This window comes from Pantherophis guttatus, chromosome 1, assembly GCF_059756535.1.
Source record: "Pantherophis guttatus breed Tessera chromosome 1, ASM5975653v1, whole genome shotgun sequence".
Lineage (NCBI taxonomy): Eukaryota > Metazoa > Chordata > Lepidosauria > Squamata > Colubridae > Pantherophis > Pantherophis guttatus.
In genome coordinates this window covers 122275131-122297241 of record NC_142063.1, presented here as the reverse complement: position 1 = coordinate 122297241, position 22111 = coordinate 122275131, and the positions used below count along the sequence as shown (strand labels likewise).

At 36.6% G+C, this 22111-nt stretch overlaps 1 protein-coding gene across 25 annotated transcripts in view; it reads right to left on the bottom strand.

The window, feature by feature from the left end:
- Positions 1-22111, bottom strand: part of BIN1 (bridging integrator 1) — a 114713-nt gene that overhangs the window by 8549 nt on the left and 84053 nt on the right. For 2 of the 25 annotated variants that reach the window (XM_087881715.1, XM_087881712.1), the window contains 6 exons: positions 20352-20396; positions 17048-17195; positions 8164-8292; positions 6706-6786; positions 3832-3942; positions 3071-3094 (listed from right to left, as the gene is read on the bottom strand). In XM_087881715.1, the coding sequence (XP_087737841.1) occupies positions 3071-3094; positions 3832-3942; positions 6706-6786; positions 8164-8292; positions 17048-17195; positions 20352-20396 (538 nt within the window). The remainder of the gene's footprint in view (positions 1-3070; positions 3095-3831; positions 3943-6705; positions 6787-8163; positions 8293-17047; positions 17196-20351; positions 20397-22111) is intronic. The other 23 variants (XM_087881717.1, XM_087881714.1, XM_087881721.1 and 20 more) reach the window with 13 other exon arrangements.

Genomic DNA, 22111 nt, shown 5'->3' with positions numbered 1-22111 from the left:
TGAAATGAATGCCCATGCAAACTTAAAATAAAAAGTCTTCCTCGAGCCTGAGTTGAGTTCTGGTGAATTTGGGGGACATGTTTTAGTAACTATTTTTTGCTTCTGGCCTCCCGAGCCTGGGGAGGCCATTTTCACCCTCCCGGAGGCTCGAGGAAAGCCTCTGGAGCTTGGGGATGGCAAAAACACACCTCTCGCCGTGGTGCAGGAGGCCGACTAGGCCATGCCCAACATGGCCACGCACACCCAGCAACCAGGCAGAGAACTCCTTGCTAAAAATTTTGAAGCCCACCCCTGAGTAGATCCCGCCCTATTGATATAATAGGAATTAAATTCTAATTTTGTTGGAAATGACGTGTGCTAAATAAAGAAGGCCAAAGAAAACCAGCAACCAGATAACGCCTAGTATGGAACACAGCAATCAAGAAAGAAATTTCTGAACATTTGTTAGTTTAACCTTAGCTGGCTGATAATCTGAGTAGGCTGATTGGCCAATCTACCACAAATGCACTATTGCTAAAATTATCAGCAGGAAACAAATTCATAAATTTGTTTTATGAATTTGTTTTATGAAACAAATTCATAAATTGCATCTGCTGAAGGGATTTTTTCCCCCAGGCAGATATATAAAATTTAAGGAAAAGAGAGAAACAGAAATTGGGCAGTAGGAAGAGAAAGTAATGGCTACGAGAAGATACAATAATGAAAAATACTGTGAGAAGACAGACAGTGAAAATGTTCCAGAGTAATTAGATATGTTAGGCTGTTAAGAGTCAATTGCTTTATATTTAATTGGATAATTAATAGGGGAAAGGCAGTGCTATATTACGTATGCAACCAATCCTGTAGCAAAAGTGTGAAATTATTTTGAAGGGTGGGGAGAGAGATTGGGGAAGGTATGCAAAGTTAATAATATAGCAGTGCTATATTTAATTGATTTATTAAACACATTTGTATGTCACCATAATAAATAATGACTCAGTGGCTCACGTAAAAAATAAAATGCAAAATATATCCCATATAAAAATTAAAAATACAACAACTCTACAAAAATAGAAAGAGAATAACAGATGACAATAACAATTCAAATGAGGGCAGACTCTCTCTCAAAAAAAAGCTAGTTCTTTAAAAACTTGCAGAAAACCAACAGAGAGGGAGATAATCCAGTCTCCCCAGGGAGGCTATTTCACAATATTGGTTTAGCAGTTGGAAAAAAAGCAGCACCTTCTTCCCCAATCAACTCCAAACTTCCTTAAATAAGAATTTTGGTATTTCTCTGGGGTCCTTGGTGCTCTATTTGCTTGGTTGAAAATTGCAAATATTCTCTTCTCTAAGCATTTCTGTCATTTTATGTGGACTCTCTTATATTGCTGATTCTATTTTAAAAGGATGCTTGCCTTTTATCTCTAGTTGTCCTTTCTCCTTAAAATCAAAATCTTGCTGGAATATAAAGAATTAAATTTGAATAAAGAAACACTGTAGTCTGCACATCCACCATAAAGAAAATCAGATTTCCAGTGATTTCCTGGATGTTAGTGTAAATTGTTATTTTATCCTAAATAGATCTGAAGGACAGATTCTGAAATAACTTCCCTGCAATGTCTGGGATTGATATCTCCATTTCTAACTCATTGTCTACTCAACATAAATATCATTTTTTCTAGGAGGAGAAAGCATGGAAAACCCATTAGTAAAATACAGTTTAAAGAGTGACAATTTTACATTCCTATTGAAGATGGTTCAGAATCGTGTGCAATTTAAAATGGACCTAGGGTTTCACTGATACTGATATTTAATGGAGGAAAACTATTAGTAACTAATAAGTCACAATCCAAATAGCATAATAAAAACACAACTTGAAATTAAGTGAGATATACACAGCAATCACTTGTCCAATAATAATTGCAATCTCCTTGTTAATTTAAAGCTATTAAACCTACATAACCTGATTATCCCTTTATCATTACATCAGAAAACAATAGCTAGAACTAAACATTATAAATGAGAGGAAATCAGAGCAAGGCTTTTAAAAATACAGGAGCATAGAGAAGTAAATTATTAATAGTTGATAAGCACTGATTCTAAAATGCCTGAATATATTAACAAGATTAACGATTTGATAGCACTTGACATGATACCATTGTCAACTTCATTTCAATACAAACTTAGAAACAGTGATAGATACTACAGAGTACCATGATATGAAACTAGAGCTGTTGAGACATTACCACATGCAACCTAAACCAACAAACAAAACTATGCTACCAAAGGCATTTTATCATTGGAGAGACAGTTTGGTATAGTCATTAAGGCATCTGGTTAGAAACTGGGAGACCATGAGTTCTGGCCCTGCCTTAGGCACAAAGCCATCTCTGTGGTCTTGGGCCACAAACTTTCTCTCAGCTTTAGGAAGGAGGCAATGGCAAATCATGGCAAACCATCCTAAAACTGAGAGAAAGTTTGTTGCCCAAGACCACAGAACTGGCTTTGTGCCTAAGGCAGCGCCAAAACTCATGATCTTCCAGTATATTGTGTGTGTGTGTGTGTATATATATATACTTATAAAACATATTTCCTTTTAAAAAGTAATTCTATGCCTAGAGTACCATGGGATGCATTGAACTTTCTCCAGAACACAAGGGAGATCTCTTCAAAAATTTCATTTTCTATCATCCTTGACAACTTCCAAAGCAACAGCTGGAATATCTGAGATCAAAATGGCCAAAATGGGAATGTGGGAGAAGAAATGACATCCGAAAACTCTAAGGCTTCCTCTACACCTCTGCCATGTTTTCAAAAGGAAATTTTGACCAGCCATTGCTCACACTAGGAAGATATTTTCTATCTAAAATATGAAAATGACAAAATAATGCTGTTCCTTATACTTCTAAATTTGCCAGATATTTCTACTGTGGGAGTATCTAACCAAGCAACTGGATTGTTACCGTCAATGAGAATAGAGGCTCAAGGTACACATAATGGTCTTTGCATAATAATGGTGCTAAGTAACATTTACAAACACAAATGTTACATTATAATTTTGCAGTGAAAGTTGTATTAATAGAAATCTTACCTCCCATAAATCCCAAGAGAAAGACTAAGCATAGCAAAAAGCAATGGGGAAAAAAGCATTAAGTCTTTATTATTTCAAACAACATAAAAAGTGCAAACATACCAAATAGCCACAAAATGTTTAGTAATGTCATACATTGAAACTAAGTAATGTGGTTTATAGTTTTGGATAGTCCATTTCAGTAGTTAAGACTTGAAGGACCAAGTTAGGAACAGATCCTCCTGGAGATAATGATTCTATGTGGTCAGTAGACATTGACCTATTGGGCCATGATCAATTTCAGTTCTTTAAATATTTCAGTACTCAAAAGGAAGATAAGATGGATGGATGGGTGGGATCAAAAAAATCCGAGTTACAACTAAATATGGTACAAGATGAAGAGTGTTTGCCTATGCAATCATCATGAGCATCTAACTCAATGGCATCTAACTAATAACTCTATGATATGCCTGATTACTATTTCAGACTTAACCAAATCTGTAATATTGCAATTTGGCTAAAGACAAACCATTATTCCCCTCTCCAGCCCTTTGCACTATCTGTAATACAAGATAGGAATATTCTAAGAAATAATAGACGCTCTTAAATACATTAAATAAACACCAAATATTACTGCTGATCAACAAGATATATGCAAGACTCAAGTATGCATTTTAATCACCAAGAGTTCATCTGTCACACCATACAATTCGCCCCATAAGAACTCATAAAGTCTTTACCGCCTGGTCATGGAATGAAGGAATGACAACGGGTAAACCAACCTGAGTAGCAGGTGTGGGTGACTTCCCTACAAGGTTGTTATCTGGTTTAATGGGATCAAAATCCAGATCCAATAGGCTGGCTCCCTCCTGGAAAGACCCAGGGGCATCAAACTTGGCAGCATTAAAGGAAAAAAAAAATCAGTATTTTTAGACAGTTGAAAAAGATGGATGGTATGCGGAAGATGTTATCTGCAAACTGAAGGTGCAAAAGGTTATATATTAAATATATATTCATATATGTTGGTTGGCTATAATGTGCTTAACACTTCTGCAAATAGTAGATCATGAAATTCAAGTATTAACATTTTACAAAGCTCAGGCACTGCATTTGTTATGCCACTGTCCCAGGCTGCCTGTTAGATCAATTTCAAGTTCCATACATCCAAACAAGGATTCTTTGACTCTCTCAGGCGTCACTGCTTCAAACCCTATGGTGGACCTATAATCTCCAGCACACCTGTTGTATTGATACCACATTTCTGGTTATCTTAAAAAAATGATTGGATAGCACTTTCGGGGAAAACCTCTAATTTAATCTCACAATGTTTCTGTACCACTATCTTTTTCTTTCTTTAAAATCTATCTCTGGTAACTTACTTGTCTGAATGGTATAGAGCAGTATTGGCAAACCTTTTAGACACCAAGTGGCCAAACTGCGTGCATGCGCATGCCCAAACTGAAAGGTGTATGCATGCGCACAAACCTGTGCACGCGCCGACATGTGCATGCACCAATATGCGCACATGCCGACATGTGCACATACCAACATGCATGGACATGCGTGCATGCGCAGCAGAGATCCGAAAACCAGCTGGCTGGCAGGAAGCGGGGCATCCCAACACCAGCAGTGCGGCAAGAGGTAAGATCTTTTTGTCGTTTGCTGGGAAACAGAAGCTCACGAAAGAAACACCATGGAGATCTGACCTGGGGCAACGGCGCATGTGCCAGCAGAGAGGGCTCTGCATTCTACCTCTGGCACGAGTGCCATAGGTTCGCCATCACGGGTATAGGGCTTCCTGCTTGAGCAGGGGGTTGGACTAGAAGACCTCCAAGATCCCTTCCAAATCTGCTATTCTGTATCTGTATCTGAGTGATTCCTCTACTATTCTATCATATGAAGGCAGTTTGCTTCCTGGGCTCTTATTTTGCAATAATAATAAATTACAGAAATACCATAAAAATTTAGGATATATTGCATCCAAGCAAGACAGAAATACCAGCATCCTCTTATTAACAAGCAGATCATATAATCTTGCCAAGTGATACTATTAACAACATTTTCATAATATTGCTTAATGTAATTCAAGAAAACTAAATCATTTCCTAATTTCTACTAGATAATACAAAATAATTGTCAATACCAAATATCTACCAAAAACGTAAATATATCAGTTAATGGGTATCTGGAATTTTTCAACTAAAGCAATCTAGTAATATATATTTCTAGATTATTATATAGCATATTACTATAATTTCTTCATTTTTACTTTCTTTATAAGAAGAAGAAAACCCACTGAAATCCATTCAACTGAGATGTTTCCTGTTCCTTCACCTCCACAATATAAGCATTAAACATTCACAGTTAATCTGCATTTTCCACTTAATGGTCCTGACAACAGTTTCTTTGGAAATAAAGTCCAATTCGTGTATATGAAATAAAATTTTAAAATGAGGTCATAGCCTGCTGGATTCTTACCTGTTACTTGTACCAGATGTTGAAGACTCTTCCTCCTTGACAATTTTCTCTATCTTCCTAAATAATTGACCCCGCTAAAAATAGAAATTGTCCATATACCTATTGCTCCCCATCCCTTATCCACTAAAAATTCAAGTTGTTTTCTAAAGATACTCTACAGCTCAAGTTCCTACACTCTGAACCTCTCTCAGTCAGAATGTTCTGTTTATGCAAGGGTTTTTACACAAATACATACAATACAAAACATGGCATAAAAAATGCTTGAGGCATGCTACAGGGAAAGGATAGGAGCAGACAAGGATGGAAAGACTGATCAGTGGCCTACGGCTTTCTCAAACATGAAAGCATAGACAAGTTTTGCAATTGTAATTCCTGAATGGAAGCAATTCTGTCAAAAAAAAAAAAATCCCATAAAGTTCAAATTGTCTATTTTTTATCCTCAAATTAAAATAGCAATGCTTGCTTGTGTGTTTAATACCCAGACATAAATTTGTCTTCTGTCTGTCACTGAGAACCACACTCGATGTGACATGCTTACTCCAACCATATATGGGAGTTTTTAAGGGCTAGAATCTTTGTACATCAGCATATACTTTAGGAAAAATAGCAACCCAAAAGATATCTTGTTTTTTTCCTCATGTCTTTTCCCCATTCTATATCCCAATAACTTCAAAAACTATTTGGACGACAAGGAAAAAAAAAACCCAATATCTAAAACTTTTGCCAACTTCTATTCTTATAGCAGTTCAGAAAGTTTTTAGATAGAGAAAATAATATTGTAAGCTTCTGCAAGGCCTAAATTTTATTGAGATAATAAACCAATATCCCAAGTGTAACACTTCGGTCTGTAGAGAGAAACACAAATGTTAAGTATGTTCACATGAATGAACTGGTCATTTTTTTCCCCTTTCTTGAGTCTGAAGGTCTCTGATACTTATCTGAGGCTCGCTGCCAGTGTTAGCACATGTCAGGATGATTCCATATTACTCTTTGTCTAATACTAACTGAGAATTAAAGCTTTACAAAAAAAGAGATTGAAAACTTGTTAACAGTCATTTTGTATCTCATTGTGAGTGAAAAGGAAATTCTGATCCACCAAACTATTGAACACTACATGCAGTGTCCATCTGCCTCTGTGGGGTGTCCCATCACATTGGCAACCTGAGGCCTACACTTGCCTTTTCTCCCAAATTCAGGCCTTTCACGCAAAGTTTCAGTCGCCGAACAGGAGGAAGAGGTAAAAGCCGCAGGCCACCGTGCTGAGGTAGGGAAGGAAGAATGGAGTCAGGAAACATACATTCTAGAGGTGCCATTGATTGCTTTTCATGAATTTCTTTTTTTAAAAAAAGAGCATTTATCACAATGATGATGATGAAGAAGATGATGATGATAAAAGTTGTGAGAATGAGGCCAGAAAACTGGTCAGGCTGCTTTTTTAATCTCATCATAGTATCTAAAGTTGTGTCATCAAAAAGAGATTCACCTATTGATCAGGTAAATCCCTTAAGCAAATTTGCTTTTAGAGATTAGCTTGGGGGGGGGCATTAGATTCTGATGGGCTGGTGAATGCTAGCAATTTGTAAAAATAATTAAATGCAAAATCATTGGGCAAGGGAATGACGTCTCTCAGTATAATCCCAAAGCTTCTAAAACCATTGGGGGAAAGGACATTTAACATGTAAATAATTGCCAAGAAGAACTAGTCAACCCATGTTTGATCTGAATAAACAAGGAAGGCTCTTAAAAACACAATAAAACTTCAGGTTACTCTTGCACAAGCCTTTAAAAAGGCACAGTCCTGCCCATATATTAGCTAAGAAAAATAGCAGCACAAAATAATCTCAGGGCCACTGCCTTTTAAAGGAAATCAAACAGGTGGGCTCCAATTCACACTATTCACACTATTCTTTTAGCTAGAGGAGACTGAAATGTCAAGAACTTCATTGGTCTAAGGGACTGTCAAACATTATGAACCAAAGCTCACCATAAAGAAAAATAATGATTTCCATTGGGGGAAAAAAATAAATACACCACTTTTAATAATTGTATTTTAATTAATCAACCACTGCCATCTTGCAACAGTCTACTGCAAATTCATGCAGACAAAACAAGGAGCAAAGTCCAGACTGAGTTTCGACGGTGCTCTGACTTTGTCTGGACAAGCCATGGCAGATTAAAAAGAGGAAATGCGCTTGGGTTGTCCACAGCTGCCTGGGAGTTCCAACCCATTGTGTGGAAATTTCTGTTTAAAAAGCAGTTCCAAGTACTGGGATCATTTGATGTGAGCATGGTTTAAAAAACTGTTGTCTTGTTTTCTATGCCTTTTGCATTCCACTAGCTCCACCCACCCACCTTTCTTATATTTAGTTTGGAAATCCTGGTGAAGGACACTACGGAAGAAAGCAGGTGCTCTGTTTATAATGCACTTTCTTTTCTGTTCTGTTTCCAGTTAAGAATCCACCAATGTTTAGGGGTTCCAATTCACTATACCTTTGGCCCAATTCAAACCTCTTTGATTGCTGACCCTCTGAACAGTTTTCTTGGCTTGACACCTCTAGTAAGGAAAAGAGGGAAAAAGTGGAGGGGGAACAATAGAAGAGAGGGCAAGAGAGGGCAGGAAAGAAGGAGAAGCTAACCTGTGAGGGGGTTGTCACACTGATCTCTGGGACAAAATTGTCATCAAACAGGTTGATGATGTTCTCCTGCTTCATCTCCTTGGATGGAGTGAGTTTTGGAGGTGGTGGCACAGGAGGGCCTTTCCTCAACTGCATGCAAGTGAACACATGGCCACGGCACAAACAGCGACACCCAAAAAACCAGAGACAGGGAACCAGGTTAGCAAAGTAAAAAACAATTGCACGCTTGTATTACATACAAAGAGGGTCAGAACAAAAACACATGGCAATAAGAGGAAACAATCACACTCTTCCAAAAAGCTTTGCATCATTAGTTACACTTCAGTCGTGGGCATCTTTCCCTTCTGCAGAAGAGAAGCGTAACATAATTAATGTGCATAAGATAGGACATGCAAACATATTTAGAGTCTGCGCAACTTTCTGGAACAACAAGGTAGGAAATTGCATATTACTATTTTTTTATGTTCTACAAAGCCAGGGAAGCCTAGCAGGCCTACTTGTGCAGAAATATCTACTTCCATAGAGAAAAGGGTTTCTAACCAGCTTTGACTGATTCCAGTGCAGAAGACTCCCAATAATGTAAAACTCAATCGTTATTATAATAATGTGATAATAATGTTGCCAATGGGGTAGTTTAAACATTACTCAATGTTAATTAATTGAAATGAGATCTGATTATTTTGGAATCATGATATCACACATAGCAGTAAAAGAAATTAAGCTGGTCTGAGAATCCCTGTTCTCCTAACATATTTACATCAAGGATTTTGATTTTTGATATCCTCAGGTACACAGCATCACACCATTAGGATTTATTACATATTGATTTTCTCGTCTGTACTATAACATTCTTTCTCAAATCTCTTCACAGTCTTAAATTCGTTGGGATGAATCTAGGTAGAATGTCAGAGCAGTAAGTTGATTTTCAAAATAATTTGATTGTTCTAACAATGTTTCTCAGTCAAAGATCAAATCCACTCTGCCCTCGCTAAATATGCCTAAATAGAGGTTTTGTAAGAATAAGCTACTAATCATTGACAAATTTCTATAACTGGTATGTGCTAGGTCATGGGAAAGGCCAAGGGACAATTCACACACTTTGTACACTTGCTTTTTGGCGAGCTTGTTCTAAATTTGACTGCATTCTCTTTTTGTTTTCATTTATTTGATTTTATTAATGATCGAAGAACAACCTTAAAAGTAAAAACACATTTGTGCAGAGAAGAAAAAACAATGATGTGAAAGATAAATAATAACCTCCAGAAATAAATGATAGATTGTTTTTCAGAATTTTTCAAGAACCAGTGCTGATTGAGCAAAATTTCATGACTTCCTTAGATCTGATATGGAATCAGATCACCCAATTCTATTTCTAACCCTACCTGGGTTATCTAGCAAGGATTGTATAAATCTTTTTGAAGTCCTTTATAAAATGAATAACAAGGTAATATGTGGTGTATCCATCCTGGCCCTCCTTGATCTCTCTGACCTTCAATACCATCATGATGTTATCCTTCTGGGCCAACTCAAGGGATTAGGGGTAGGAGGTATTGTGTTACAATGGATCCCCTATTTACTCCAGGGTCAGTTCCAGTCAGTGTTGGCAGAAGGAGAGGTTAAGTCTGAAGCCCTCATTTTGCAGATGTAAGTAAATGTTTATTAAATGTTATAAATAAATAATTAATTTGTCATTTCTATTTCCTTTCATCTCTGTAGCTAAATTCACTCTGTGGCTAAAACTCTTGGGATTTATGGTATTTTCCTTCCAATAATATGGAGAGCAATGTACAAGTTTGGCCATGGGGAAAGTATTCCAATGCCTGTCAGAAGTGATATTTGTCAAATATGTTGTGGGAGTAAAGGTTCTCTTATTAAGCCATCATCTACTGTAAATCAGGAAGGATCAGAACTCATATCCTTTTAATGCTAGATATTCCATCATATCTCTCTCCCTCTCCCACTCCCTCCCTCCCTTCCCCCCCCCCCCAGAAAACCCACGGTGCTTCATAGCTTAGTTGATTTCAAATCCTCCCATTGTCTCAAATATCCAGATTCCAAATGCAAAAATTCATTTACAGCACAGCATAAACTGTAGAAATCTGCTTTAAGGAATTTTGCCTCAAGTGTTTCAGGTCTTCTGCTATTTCCAAAAATAGGATCTGTGAACCTTGCAGCATTTTGACACTGTTTTGGGACTTGGAAACCTTAAAGGAGTTACCTTCGGTGCTTAAGCTTCTCTGCATTTCATATGAGACAATTTCCCTTATCTGAAATTCTCTTTCAAGTCTTAAACAAACCTTCAAACTTCAACTGTGCATTCTTCTCTAATGATTATGTCTTTTGCACTACAAATCATTGGCCTATCTCTTTCTATTGCAATTTCAGGGAAGAACTATCCCAAAGAAGTTCATGTCCCATAGAAAGGTACACATTGCCATTATATCATGGGACTGGGTCTGCTTGAATTTCATCTGGTATACTCTCCTTCCTGGTCCTCTTTTACTACACTATTCAATGAAACTAAATTCATGTGCAGCTTCATCTGTGTCAAATGTCACTTACCATAATTAGTCCTTTTATTTTTAGAGCAGCATGGCTGAATCCCATAAAGGATCTTTTTTCCTAAGTGGGTGGTAGTTGTGATTCCATAAATTATTTACTTGAGTTAGCAATCACAGTGAGAAAACAAACATTAATTAATGTTTATCCCTTCGTGTTTATTTCTGCGATAGGGCTAAAGAATTGCAAGAAGATACAATAGTATATATAGTTTGGAACTAGTTGGCAATAAAAATGACTAATCCATTCCTAACTTGATCTCTGATCTCATTGAGTTTTGTATATTGAAACTCTGTCACTCTCATTCTTCTTTTATTTGACTCATCTGCAAGCAACATGATGCCAGAGTTACAAATCAAGGTCCTAAAAGAAAGATCTTGAAACATCAGTCAGCAATGTTTCACAAGACCAGAGATGTTCATTGCAAAAAAGTAGTCTTGTGTTCTATCGATATAGGGTCACATCCTCTGCTAAATTTATATTTAGGTCAGTACTTCCTTTTTATGACCTGGCAATTCATAGTTTGCAGCAGTGGTGAAATCTAATTTTTTTTGCTACCGGTTCTGTGGGCGTGGCTTGGTGGGCATGGTGTGGCTTGGTGGGCGTGGCTTGGTGGGCGTGGCAGAGGAAGGATACTGTAAAATCTCCATTCCCACCCCACTCTGGGGCTAAACAGAGGTGGTATTTGCCGGTTCTCTGAACTGCTCAAAATTTCCGCTACTGGTTCTCCAGAACCTGTCAGAACCTGCTGAATTTCACCCCTGGTTTGCAGGTGACCATTTTAGGATATGACCTATTTAATGTAGAGTGAGAGGATTTTTTTACAGAAATTGGTATCTGATCCCATAAGAACTTTATTATCTGTGTAAGCTTTATTCCCTGCCATTTACTGCCAATGTTTGCATTTCAAGTGTTTTCATTTTGAGCATCCTGGGTAGATACTGCAGTTTTATTATTCTTTGTTTAAATCAGTTTAAATTCATTGTAATGAAATGGCACTTCATCAGCGGATTCTTGGATATTTATATTGCCATTGTCACAACATTTATAGTTGGTTCCGCTGCTAAGCAAACAGCTGTTAACAAGGATTTTAAATTCCCTAGCTTAGAGATCATATCGGTTTCTTCTTTTATGGAATTATTTTATAATGTAGTATTATATCTGTTTTTTCATTTTCCAGTTCATCACTTGCAATCTTTCCATGCTTATCTGAAACTTACATGCATGGATGTGATTCTACATTGTATTTGTCTTCTGGGGGCATTCACGGACTCTCATTGTCTGTTGCAGCTGTTTTGTTACCTTTTCTGAAAACAGCTGCATGCTTTTCTTTACAGCAGGCACCTGAACTACTTTACAAAAAGCGGAAATGAATATAAGAGTCTATAAAGTCCCTACATAAAAATTAAATTAAAGCAATTTCACATTAATTAGCATCAATGGGATGGTGAAAACATACTAAGTATCATGTTTAGCATTTCTTCTAGATCTACATAATAGATTTGGCAGTATAATAACTGACTCAGTAAAAAGATTATCCTTTTGAAATTCACATTTTATGGTCAGTTTGTGGCAGGACAGGATTAAGACCAATTATTCCCCAAAATACTGCCCTTCCCTGAAAGGCATGGGAAGGAAACAAATGTGATAAAATCACAACACCTTCAAAAAAAAACTTTAATACTTTAGTCATTCACAATGTCAAAGATAATGTTTTTTTTAACAATGCAAATTAAAGAAAAAAAATGAAGAATAAGGATAATTACAAAAAAAAAAAAATGACTCCAGGTTGGCAGGGAACGAGTTAAGGGCATGATGCAAGAAAGGGAGAGACTCTGTGGTGCCCCCCTTCCCTTGGGGTCTTAAGCATGTAGTTACTTTGCTTAATGGTTAATCCAGGGCTGCTCTGTTGAGTTGGAGAGAATACTTGTAACATGAGAGAATAGATATATAGATCCTGTATATCGATATATATCCTACAAGTGGTTTTCATAGCATTTTAGAGTGTTCTTAGAGTTGAAAAGTTATATTTCTCTGCTGTATTAATTTGGATTTTGGCTTTTCACACCAAGCTGCTCTCTTATTACGTTATTTGTTACCTTTTATCCTCAGAGTTTTGGCACTATTAAAAGTTCTTGCAATTTTTCTAAAGTGCAAGGTTTGTACATATCCCACTGAATGGGACATAGTCTACACCATACCAGCCTTTTGGGAGAAGATTAATTTGTTTGAGCTTTTGCATTTTTTTTTCTCTTCCAGCAATGTTATTTTATATTTGAATAATGCATCCTTATAATGACAGAGCAGTAATTGCTCAGTTTTATTCTTTTATGGTGACAGATACTGTATTCCAGCAAGAAGATCTGGAAGAGAAAGATAATTTTTTTGTTCCAAATTAAATATTTCATACAAGTACAGAGATGTTTTAAAGAGGAAACTATCTTCAATGCTTTATGCTATTCACAGGAGGGAAAGGATTCTGTCAATGCCTCTCAAATTTTCAAGTATTCCTTTAAAAACTTATACCAAGTTTCATTTTTTTTCCCCTCCTAACATTGAATTTAGAAATTTACTTCAGGTACAAATCGCACCACTATGCTAAAAGAGTCAATTAGAAGCACCCTTATTGTGTTTTCTAAGGGAAAACATGATTTGTTGATGTTTTAATCATACAACAATTATGAAGAAAGTGAAATTAATCCTCTTACAGGATTTAAGGCCTTTTGATTTCACCTGTTGTTGAGCACCGTGAGTGATAACAAGCTTCATTATGCATTGAAAGAGAAAGGCCAGCTGAGGGCACTGTGCACCACATATCTTTTCTCCTTTTGAGAGGATGTGAGTAATCCCTTCTCCTCAGAGTAAGAATCCTTCTTAACTATTCTTTCTTTTGGGAGATGGGGTGGAAGATGACTGGAAAGAACTGTGATTTTAGTAACAGCTGAAGATGGTATGACAGAAACCTTGTTGATGGTGCCTATGCTACTCTTACTTCTATTCGGAATTTGCAGGATGCCGTGGTGTTTCAAAAGCTTGCTTAATCTATGTCAAAATTGAGAATAAAGTGAATATGTACAACACAGAGTTACTGAAGGTGGAAGAGCCTACAACATTGATAGGGAAGGATAGAAATAGATTGGCTGAATTATCCATTCTCCCTTATGAATTAGTATTCTGCATTGTTGGGTTGAATAGAATACACTAGATATTTACTGTAATGAATCTGATTTTTGTTGTTAATGGATATTTTCTATGGTTAAAAAGCAATAAAAATATGTCAAACTACATACCTCATCATTTTCTACAATTTATGAAACATGATAAAACTTTATTATTAGCTCTCTCCAAATTTTTGGAAAAATCTGAAAATAATTTCTCAGCATAATAAATAGCAAAATTCTACAACATATACAAGCCCAGCTCAAATTGTAGAACACTAAGCAGTCTTCTGGCCTTAATGCCATTAATCTGAGGAGATCTACAGTTTATACATTCTGGTGTCTCCCCCACAACGATCTTTCCTTCTCATCACTTTACTCTATTTTAGAAGACAAGGTGCTGTTTATTGCAATGGGCTCACAACTATTACAGCCTGCTTTTCTATTTTTACCCGGATGGGAAGGAGGAATAGAAATAAGCTGCAATGAGTTGAGTAAGCCTTTCCAAAAAGTTAGAATCCCACAATTATTTAGAAAAAGAAGGGCAAGCAACAGAGATTGCTGCTCTTATAATAAATTTGGAATCAATAGCATATCTCCCCAAGAGATTAACATTTGCCTAAGTAAGATAACCTTGCACCTCAGAGGATGGCTCTGAAATGTTTGCTCATTTAAAAAAACACCAAAGTAGGAGTCTAGTTATCAAGTGATGTTTGTGTATGTCTAGATACGCTTTCAATACATCATATTAAAACTCAGATAACTCATTTACAAATTGGGTAGCTTATTACATTAATGATCACAAAAAATGTTCTAAACTATGAAAGTGATTTCAATTCAAGTTTAGCCAAGAAACTTATTTAAAACTCCAGTAAGACAATGCGGTAGCAACATTGTTCGTTTAAAAAAGAAAAAAGAAAGTAAAGAAATATTTCAAAAGCAATCAAAGAAGTTTTCAAGATTGGTTAGAACTTGGCTTAGAAATCAGAGAAAGATGAAAACACTGCAGACATATAAACATGTATGCTATGCTTACTGTATTCTACCACCATTTTCTCAGCAAGTTTATCTAAATGAAAACTGCTCACAGAGTGGCAGACCCTATGGTATTCTATCAATTTTATTTTACTGAAACAAAACATTCTGCAAAATGTATCTCAAGTAAAATGTACTTGTTATGATGTTTTGTTAACTAAAATTGCTGCTAGACAGCAACTAGGCCCCCAGAGTTTTCCTGTTCTTATTAGCAAATTAATAACATGAACATGGGGGCTAATTTCTTGTCCAAATGACTATTGTTTCAGTCCAACTGGGAGTCAAATACACAAAAACAGCACATTTCCACTGCCCTATTCATAGCTGGAGTGGGAAATTTGTGGGAATGTGACCCAAACAGTCATTTATCCAACTTATCTCTAATTATAATTAGATTTTACATCATTCCTGAGTTTCAACATCTAAAGATTCATTTTGAACCCAGAGTATGTCCAAGACAAGATCTTGGCTTTTTCTTTTTCCCAAGAACACTGCTCTTCACTGACCAGAGAGGTTTCCCCAATAGGATTGATACATGTATTCCCATTTGCAAGTTTAATTAATGGTTTTATAAAAACAGGGCAACCGCATTTTTAAAAATGACCAAATGTCAAGGCAGGCTGGGGTGTTTCTACAATCAATTTGGAAATTAAAGATATATGTGGTCACCTAGCAATAGTGATTGCATTATAATGTCTTCTTATAGATAATTAGCCTAGATCCGCCACTATTCTAACATTCTAGGAATTCATAATTTTTTCATATAACTATAATTAAATTCTAAAATATTTATCTGCTGGCAAATACACAAAAACAGCACATTTCCACTGCCCTATTCATAGATGGAGTGGGAAATTTGGACTGTTGATCCAAACAGTCATTTATCCAACTTATCTCTAATAATAATTAGATTTTAACCAGCTGTTAGTTCTCAAAAGATTGCTTGGTGCTGAAATACTAGAATAAAGCTACTTTTGTGAAGCCAAAGTAAACTTGGATAATGTCAGATTAAAGTCACACTGACAGATAAAAGGTAAATGTTCCCCTCGCATATATGTGCTAGTCGTTCGCGACTCCAGGGGGTGGTGCTCATCTCCATTTCAAAGCCGAAGAGCCAGCGCTGTCCAAAGATGTCTCCATGGTCATGTGGTCAGCATGACTAAAACCAAAGGCGCACTGAGCGCTGTTACCTTCCCACCAAAGGTGGTCCCTATTTTTCTACTTGCATTTTTTACATGCTTTCGAACTGCTAGGTTGGCAAAATCTGGGACAAGTAATGGGAGCTCACTCCATTATGTGCCACTAGGGATTCGAACTACTGAACTGCCGACCTTTCAATCGACAAGCTCAGCATCTTACCCACTGAGCCACCACGTCCCTTTTTTACTGACAGATTTACACTGATAGATATTTAGCAAAAAAATAAAATGTTCATTTTTTAATAAAACGATACAAGTATACATGGGCATCTACAGAGGAGGGCAAGTAGGGAGTCAAATGAAGACCTAAATATCATGATGTCATAATGCAAGTGATGAGGCTTGCAAGCACATAATGTCATCATTTGCATGAGAAATCATGTATGTTTGATGTCATTTCCAAACAGAATGCAGTTGGTATTGCTTTTCCTTTAAGAAGGCCATTAAACAATTTGCAAAGTGAAGACTATGTAATAATCCTATTGGAAAACCTCTTCAGAGTATCCTTCAGAGTCTAGGAGTAACCTCCAGTTTATTATCAATGTCTCTGACAATGGTTCAGGAAGCTTCACCCAAAATATTTCCATTCTACTATCCCATTGGTATTGCAATTGACTACCTTACTCAGAGGTTACACATGCCAAGACATCTTATTTAGCCAGGTCTTTTCTTGCTCTTGTGAATAAATATGCATTACATTAATTACATAATACAAACTAGCTTGTTTCCAAGTAGAACACTGGATTAAGAAATGGCAGTTTTAGAGAGAAAGAGAAATAAAGCAGTTTGCCTAAAACTATTAAAGAACCTGAACTGGGGAAAAAAGTAATTGATTTACAGATGAAGTCAAACTGTCCGCTGTAACAAAAATATGGAAACATGTAATAGAAATGTGTAAATTCCCAAGGAAAACGCAACAGCAGCTCTCATTACCTGAGAAGGAGACTTGGGGATGCCTCCTCCAGGAGCATCCAGAGTGAGTGGTTCTGGTTCATGGTTGATGACCTTGATTTCAGGGCTGGTGATGGGAGTACCGTCAGGTGGAGGAGATGAAGGAGTTTTGTTTGCTTTTGTGCTGTCACTGTAAGAAAAAAAGAAGAAAAGAGAAAGCACTCCTCAGTTCTCAGAACTGACATCTTGAGTAGGGTTTTTTTTGGGGGGGGGGGTATGCCTTGGAATAGACTAAAATGCTTCTTTCACTTGCATTGTTTGGGATAGCTCTACTGATATAACTTTAATTTGTAGTAAGGTGCATGTGTGCCTCATGTCAAAAGAAGAGAAAAACAATGTAAAGTTGAAGCACTGCCAAAAACCTAACTCCCAAAACATACGACATATAGCTAGTTAAGGGCTAAGCAGTGCTAGCGATGGAAACTCTTAGGACCAAATTATGTGATGCCTTACATCAGTGTTTTTCAACCTTGGTAGCTTGAAGATGGGTGGACTTCAACTCCCAGAATCCCCCAGCCAGCGCTGCTGGCTGGGGGATTCTGGGAGTTGAAGTCCACCCATCTTCAAGCTTCCAAAGTTGAGAAACACTGCCTTACATGTACCTTGATTAGGCATGTATGCATAGATATATTTTAAGCAGTAAACAACAACAATTGATGGACAGAGGGACATCCAGTGTAATTCCAACAGAAATCCAACTCCTAATAATAATTGAGAGTATGTGTCAAAGGAAGCTACCAAAGAGATTTTCCATCCCACACCAAACAAGAGAAAGGAGAAGGGTACTGTATGAATTGTAACATAGAGGGGGGGGGGAAGAATTTTGCTTTTGCTTTTTTAAATCAACATCTCTATTTCCCTCCATGCTCTAATCTAAATTGCAATACATGCAGTGCCAAAGTTTGTCTACCATATAGTTTAGCTCTTAGATATTCTCTAAGATTTAAATAAGATGATTTTCATTATACATTAAAAATAAGCAGACCTTTGAGCTCCAAAGAAGTATAGAAATTTTAGTCTCCTAAGGAATTTTCTGTGTGTGTGTGATCCTGCAGTGTTCTCTGTTATACAATGAGTACTTTGAAATTAAACCTGCTAACCATGTGGTTTAGAGGGATGAGACAACCGATTTCTTATTTAAACAACGCAAAGGAAAAGGCTGAAAAATGGACCTAAACCCCCCAAATATGAAAGCTTGCTTTACACACTACGTTTGTCAATTAAATATTCAAATATTAGATTTAAAACAAATATATCAAAACTCCTGATATATAGCAATAGAATTTTTTTAAACTCTCGTATCATTTCTATTGCTAATTTGCATTGGGAAATAGATTCTCCTAAATTCATTGGGACTTATGCTTATGTAAATATTCTTGGTTCTAAGAGGTTCTAACTACAACTCATTCACTGCTGGAGGTGAATGAAGATGAAGGTGTAAGTAATCAAAGATGAACTACCAAATCATATCTCAACCATGTCTATCTTCTGCCTCTTATTGTATCTCCAAATCTTATCAAAAGACAGACAGCTGGTAGAAAGAAAACAATTGAGAACTCTTTTTTTTACACACATTTTGTATCACTTAGTCATAGCAGCCATCATGCATATTTATTCAGCAAGCTAGTTAGTATAGAAAACACTTATTACAATAGTTTGTCATAAAACACCATGTACTCCAAATAGTGATTTAGCTTTTTCTCTCTATTGAAATGCATGTCCTTTCTAGGGAGGTTTTTTTTCCTCCATACAACTGATAACTCATTTCTCTATCATGATTTATGACCACATCACAAAAAAAGCAAAGAAAAAGGAGAAGTTACTTTTCCAGCTGACTTTCACAAGGGAACAACCAAAGTCATAAGGGCTCCATACTCAGAATCTGAATGGAATGAAGAGCTCATTTTTCTCCTTCTCTTCCCTCATGGACTAATTGCAAATATGTTTAAAAAGAAACATTGATCATACCATAATAACTTGGCAATCAGCTTCAAAATTTGAATATTTTTGGAGGCCAGCCAACAGAATATGAATAAAGAACAGGAGCACTATTATAATTCACCACTTTTATTGTGGAAGGCATGAGGAAATAGGACCAAATTGTCTGGCTACATAACAATTTCTCTGAAACAAGCAACAAAAATCTATTTATCAATATATGAACTTGCCTATTCTTCAAATAAATGCTGAAATTTTATTCATAGTTGCTCTAACTGCAAATGCCTATCATCATTCAGCACTGTTATATCCATTGCTGCAACATATTAACTTAAGCTCTTGCAAAGGGATTACATAAACTTTACAAATATCAAGCAGAAATTAAAAACAAATTGTACACAGATTTCTAGTGAAGTAGTACCCTTAGTGTCCTTAAGCTAAGAGGCCTTAGTTCAAATCTAACTTGGTAGTCCTACTAGCTGTGCACATTATGTATAAAATATAGGCCCACTTCAGTTTGAAACATTAAATAGCAATAGCACTTAGACTTATATACCACTTCACAGTGCTTTACAGCCCATTCTAAGTAGTTTACAGAGTCAGCATATTGCCCCCAGCAATCTGGATCCTCATTTTACCAACCTTCGGAAGATGGAAGGCTGAGTCAACCTTGAGCTGGTGAGACTCGAATTGCCAAACTGCTGGCAGCCAGCAGTCAGCAGAATTAGCCTGCAATACTGCATTCTAACCACTGCGCCACTGCGGCTCTTTAAAGGAAAAGCAATGCCCTTTTTTCATGTGGGAGGATACAATATCATAATCCACTAGAGCAGGACTGTCAAACTCCCAGTCCATGGGCCAGATGCGTCACGCGCTGGCCACACCCACGCCTGGTTTAGCGAAGGAGAAAAAAGTCCCAACACGTCACGTGACACCACCATGAAGACGTGAGTTTAACACCCCTGTATTAGACCAAACAGTTTAAGTTATCTGGTTCCCTAATTAGCACTTATCTCTTAGGTACAGAGCACACAGTAATTACAGTTATCTTTGAGAAATGTATTAGGAAGCATAAAAACTGTCATCATAAACGCCACAGATGATCTTCCACTGAAAATGTATTGGGGGGAGGGAATTGAATTAAAACAAACAATAAAATATTTGGATTATTCAGAGACACACAAAGACAATCTCAAACAATTCTAAGAGAAAGGGGTTTAAATCATGCAGAGGAAAAAACCGGGAAAAACCCTCTACGTTATCAAGCTATCAATGCACTATGCTGTTAGAATGCAGCCTGGCCTTTGCTTTTGTCATCCAAATCAGACCACTTTTGCCATTCTGGTACCTGCTCATCTTTTTCCTCAGCCTGGAGAAGAGTTTAGTTTTCTTTCTGTTGAGGACGGCACACGTAAGTGATCTCCATTACAACACGGCTCAACCAATGAGAAAGAAAGGTGAAGATTCCGTGCATGAGCTAATGCAATTACTGAGAAGATATTCGTTCATAGAGGAACTATAAGATGGCCCAGTGTGTCATCTTAGTACAGTAAAAGGTACCCACACTGGACATTTTCAATTAAAAAAATATATACCCATTAAGTACTATGTCAGTGCCCAGTGAATGGAAGAGGAAGAGAAGGATAGATGTCACCACTCATCCTCAGATTACCTCAAAGCCGTACTGGAAAAGAAATGTGGATGTGGAACAGGGCTGAGAAATACGCAATACTTATAGAAGAGGGCTGTGCTTTGGCAACTGATGTTTCCTTATCTATCATAAGATCAATGGACACAGTGAACCTTGAAAAGTGTCTTTTTTTATGAAAACTGATCTTTAAACATTAGCAACATGGAAATCACTTTCCAATGCAATTGGAAATTGCAGCACTAATGTAGTCTCTAAAGCCCCATAGCGACATGGATTTGGTCAGTTTACATATTTTCTTAATGACTATCCAACCAGACACTAATTTGACATTAAATTATGGCACAGAATGGGTGACGGTCTTTAAATGTGTCCTGAAAAATATCATAAATGTGTCCTGAAAAATCATAAATTGTTTCAACTATTGTTGTACTTCGAATGATATCAGGTGAAAACAGATGCCAAATCTTTTGGGATCCTTATGCTATCCCATAATACTTTTGTTATGATGGGTCCTTTCTACACTCTCACTGATGTACAAGTTATTTTTTCCATCTCTATTTCCAAAGTACACAGATAAGTTATGTTATGAAATTCTTTTGGCTTCTAAATATAACAATAGTTCCTAGTTTCCACTTTGATTTTAATCTTGCTTTTTTCCCCCTGAAACCTTATTTTTTGCTTCAGTTCTACTGTTATGCCTAAACCAATGCTATTTAGCCAGTCTTCATAGAAAAAAACAAAACAAATAATTGTTTCAAGTATAGTATATAACTCCTTTCAGATGAATTATCAACAGAAAGGAATCTATAGCAGTGAAATAATCACTGTATTAAAATTACATCAATCCAAGTAGAAGGAATAAACTAAACTTCATTTAAAGAAATCAAATTATTCTTGTCATAGTCACTATGCATTAAGAAAACAAATGCATATTTACTCAAAAAGCAACCCCACTAACTATAATGTGGTTTACTCCAAGTTTAGTGTTTAAAGTACAAATCTTCATCCTAAACAGACCACATCTAAGTTCTTCTTTCTCTGCTTATTGCTACATAATATATTTGGGGATTTATTATATATTTGTTCAGCCTCTCTCGCTCTATCTTCATTCTTCATTTGTTCAGAGATTGAACAAATATATAATAAATCTGATTTTATTACAGATCTATTTTATTGAGTGAACGTGGTTTATAAAGGGTTTGCAATACTCTCTCTCATTCTTTTTGAAAAACCTAGAGTTCCGCTCATCGCCAAGAACATAGGAATGGCTAGATTTTTTGATATCAATTCATTTTCCAGATTCATCTTCCCTTTGTTCTATTGTGCGTAGGAGTAGTTTTGCAAAAATAAGGAAGCAAGATAACTTCAGATTGCTTTCCAAAAGAAGTACGCAATAATCCTTTTCCTAATGATGGCTTGGCACATTGCATCTCATTAATGCAAACACAGCAAACCCC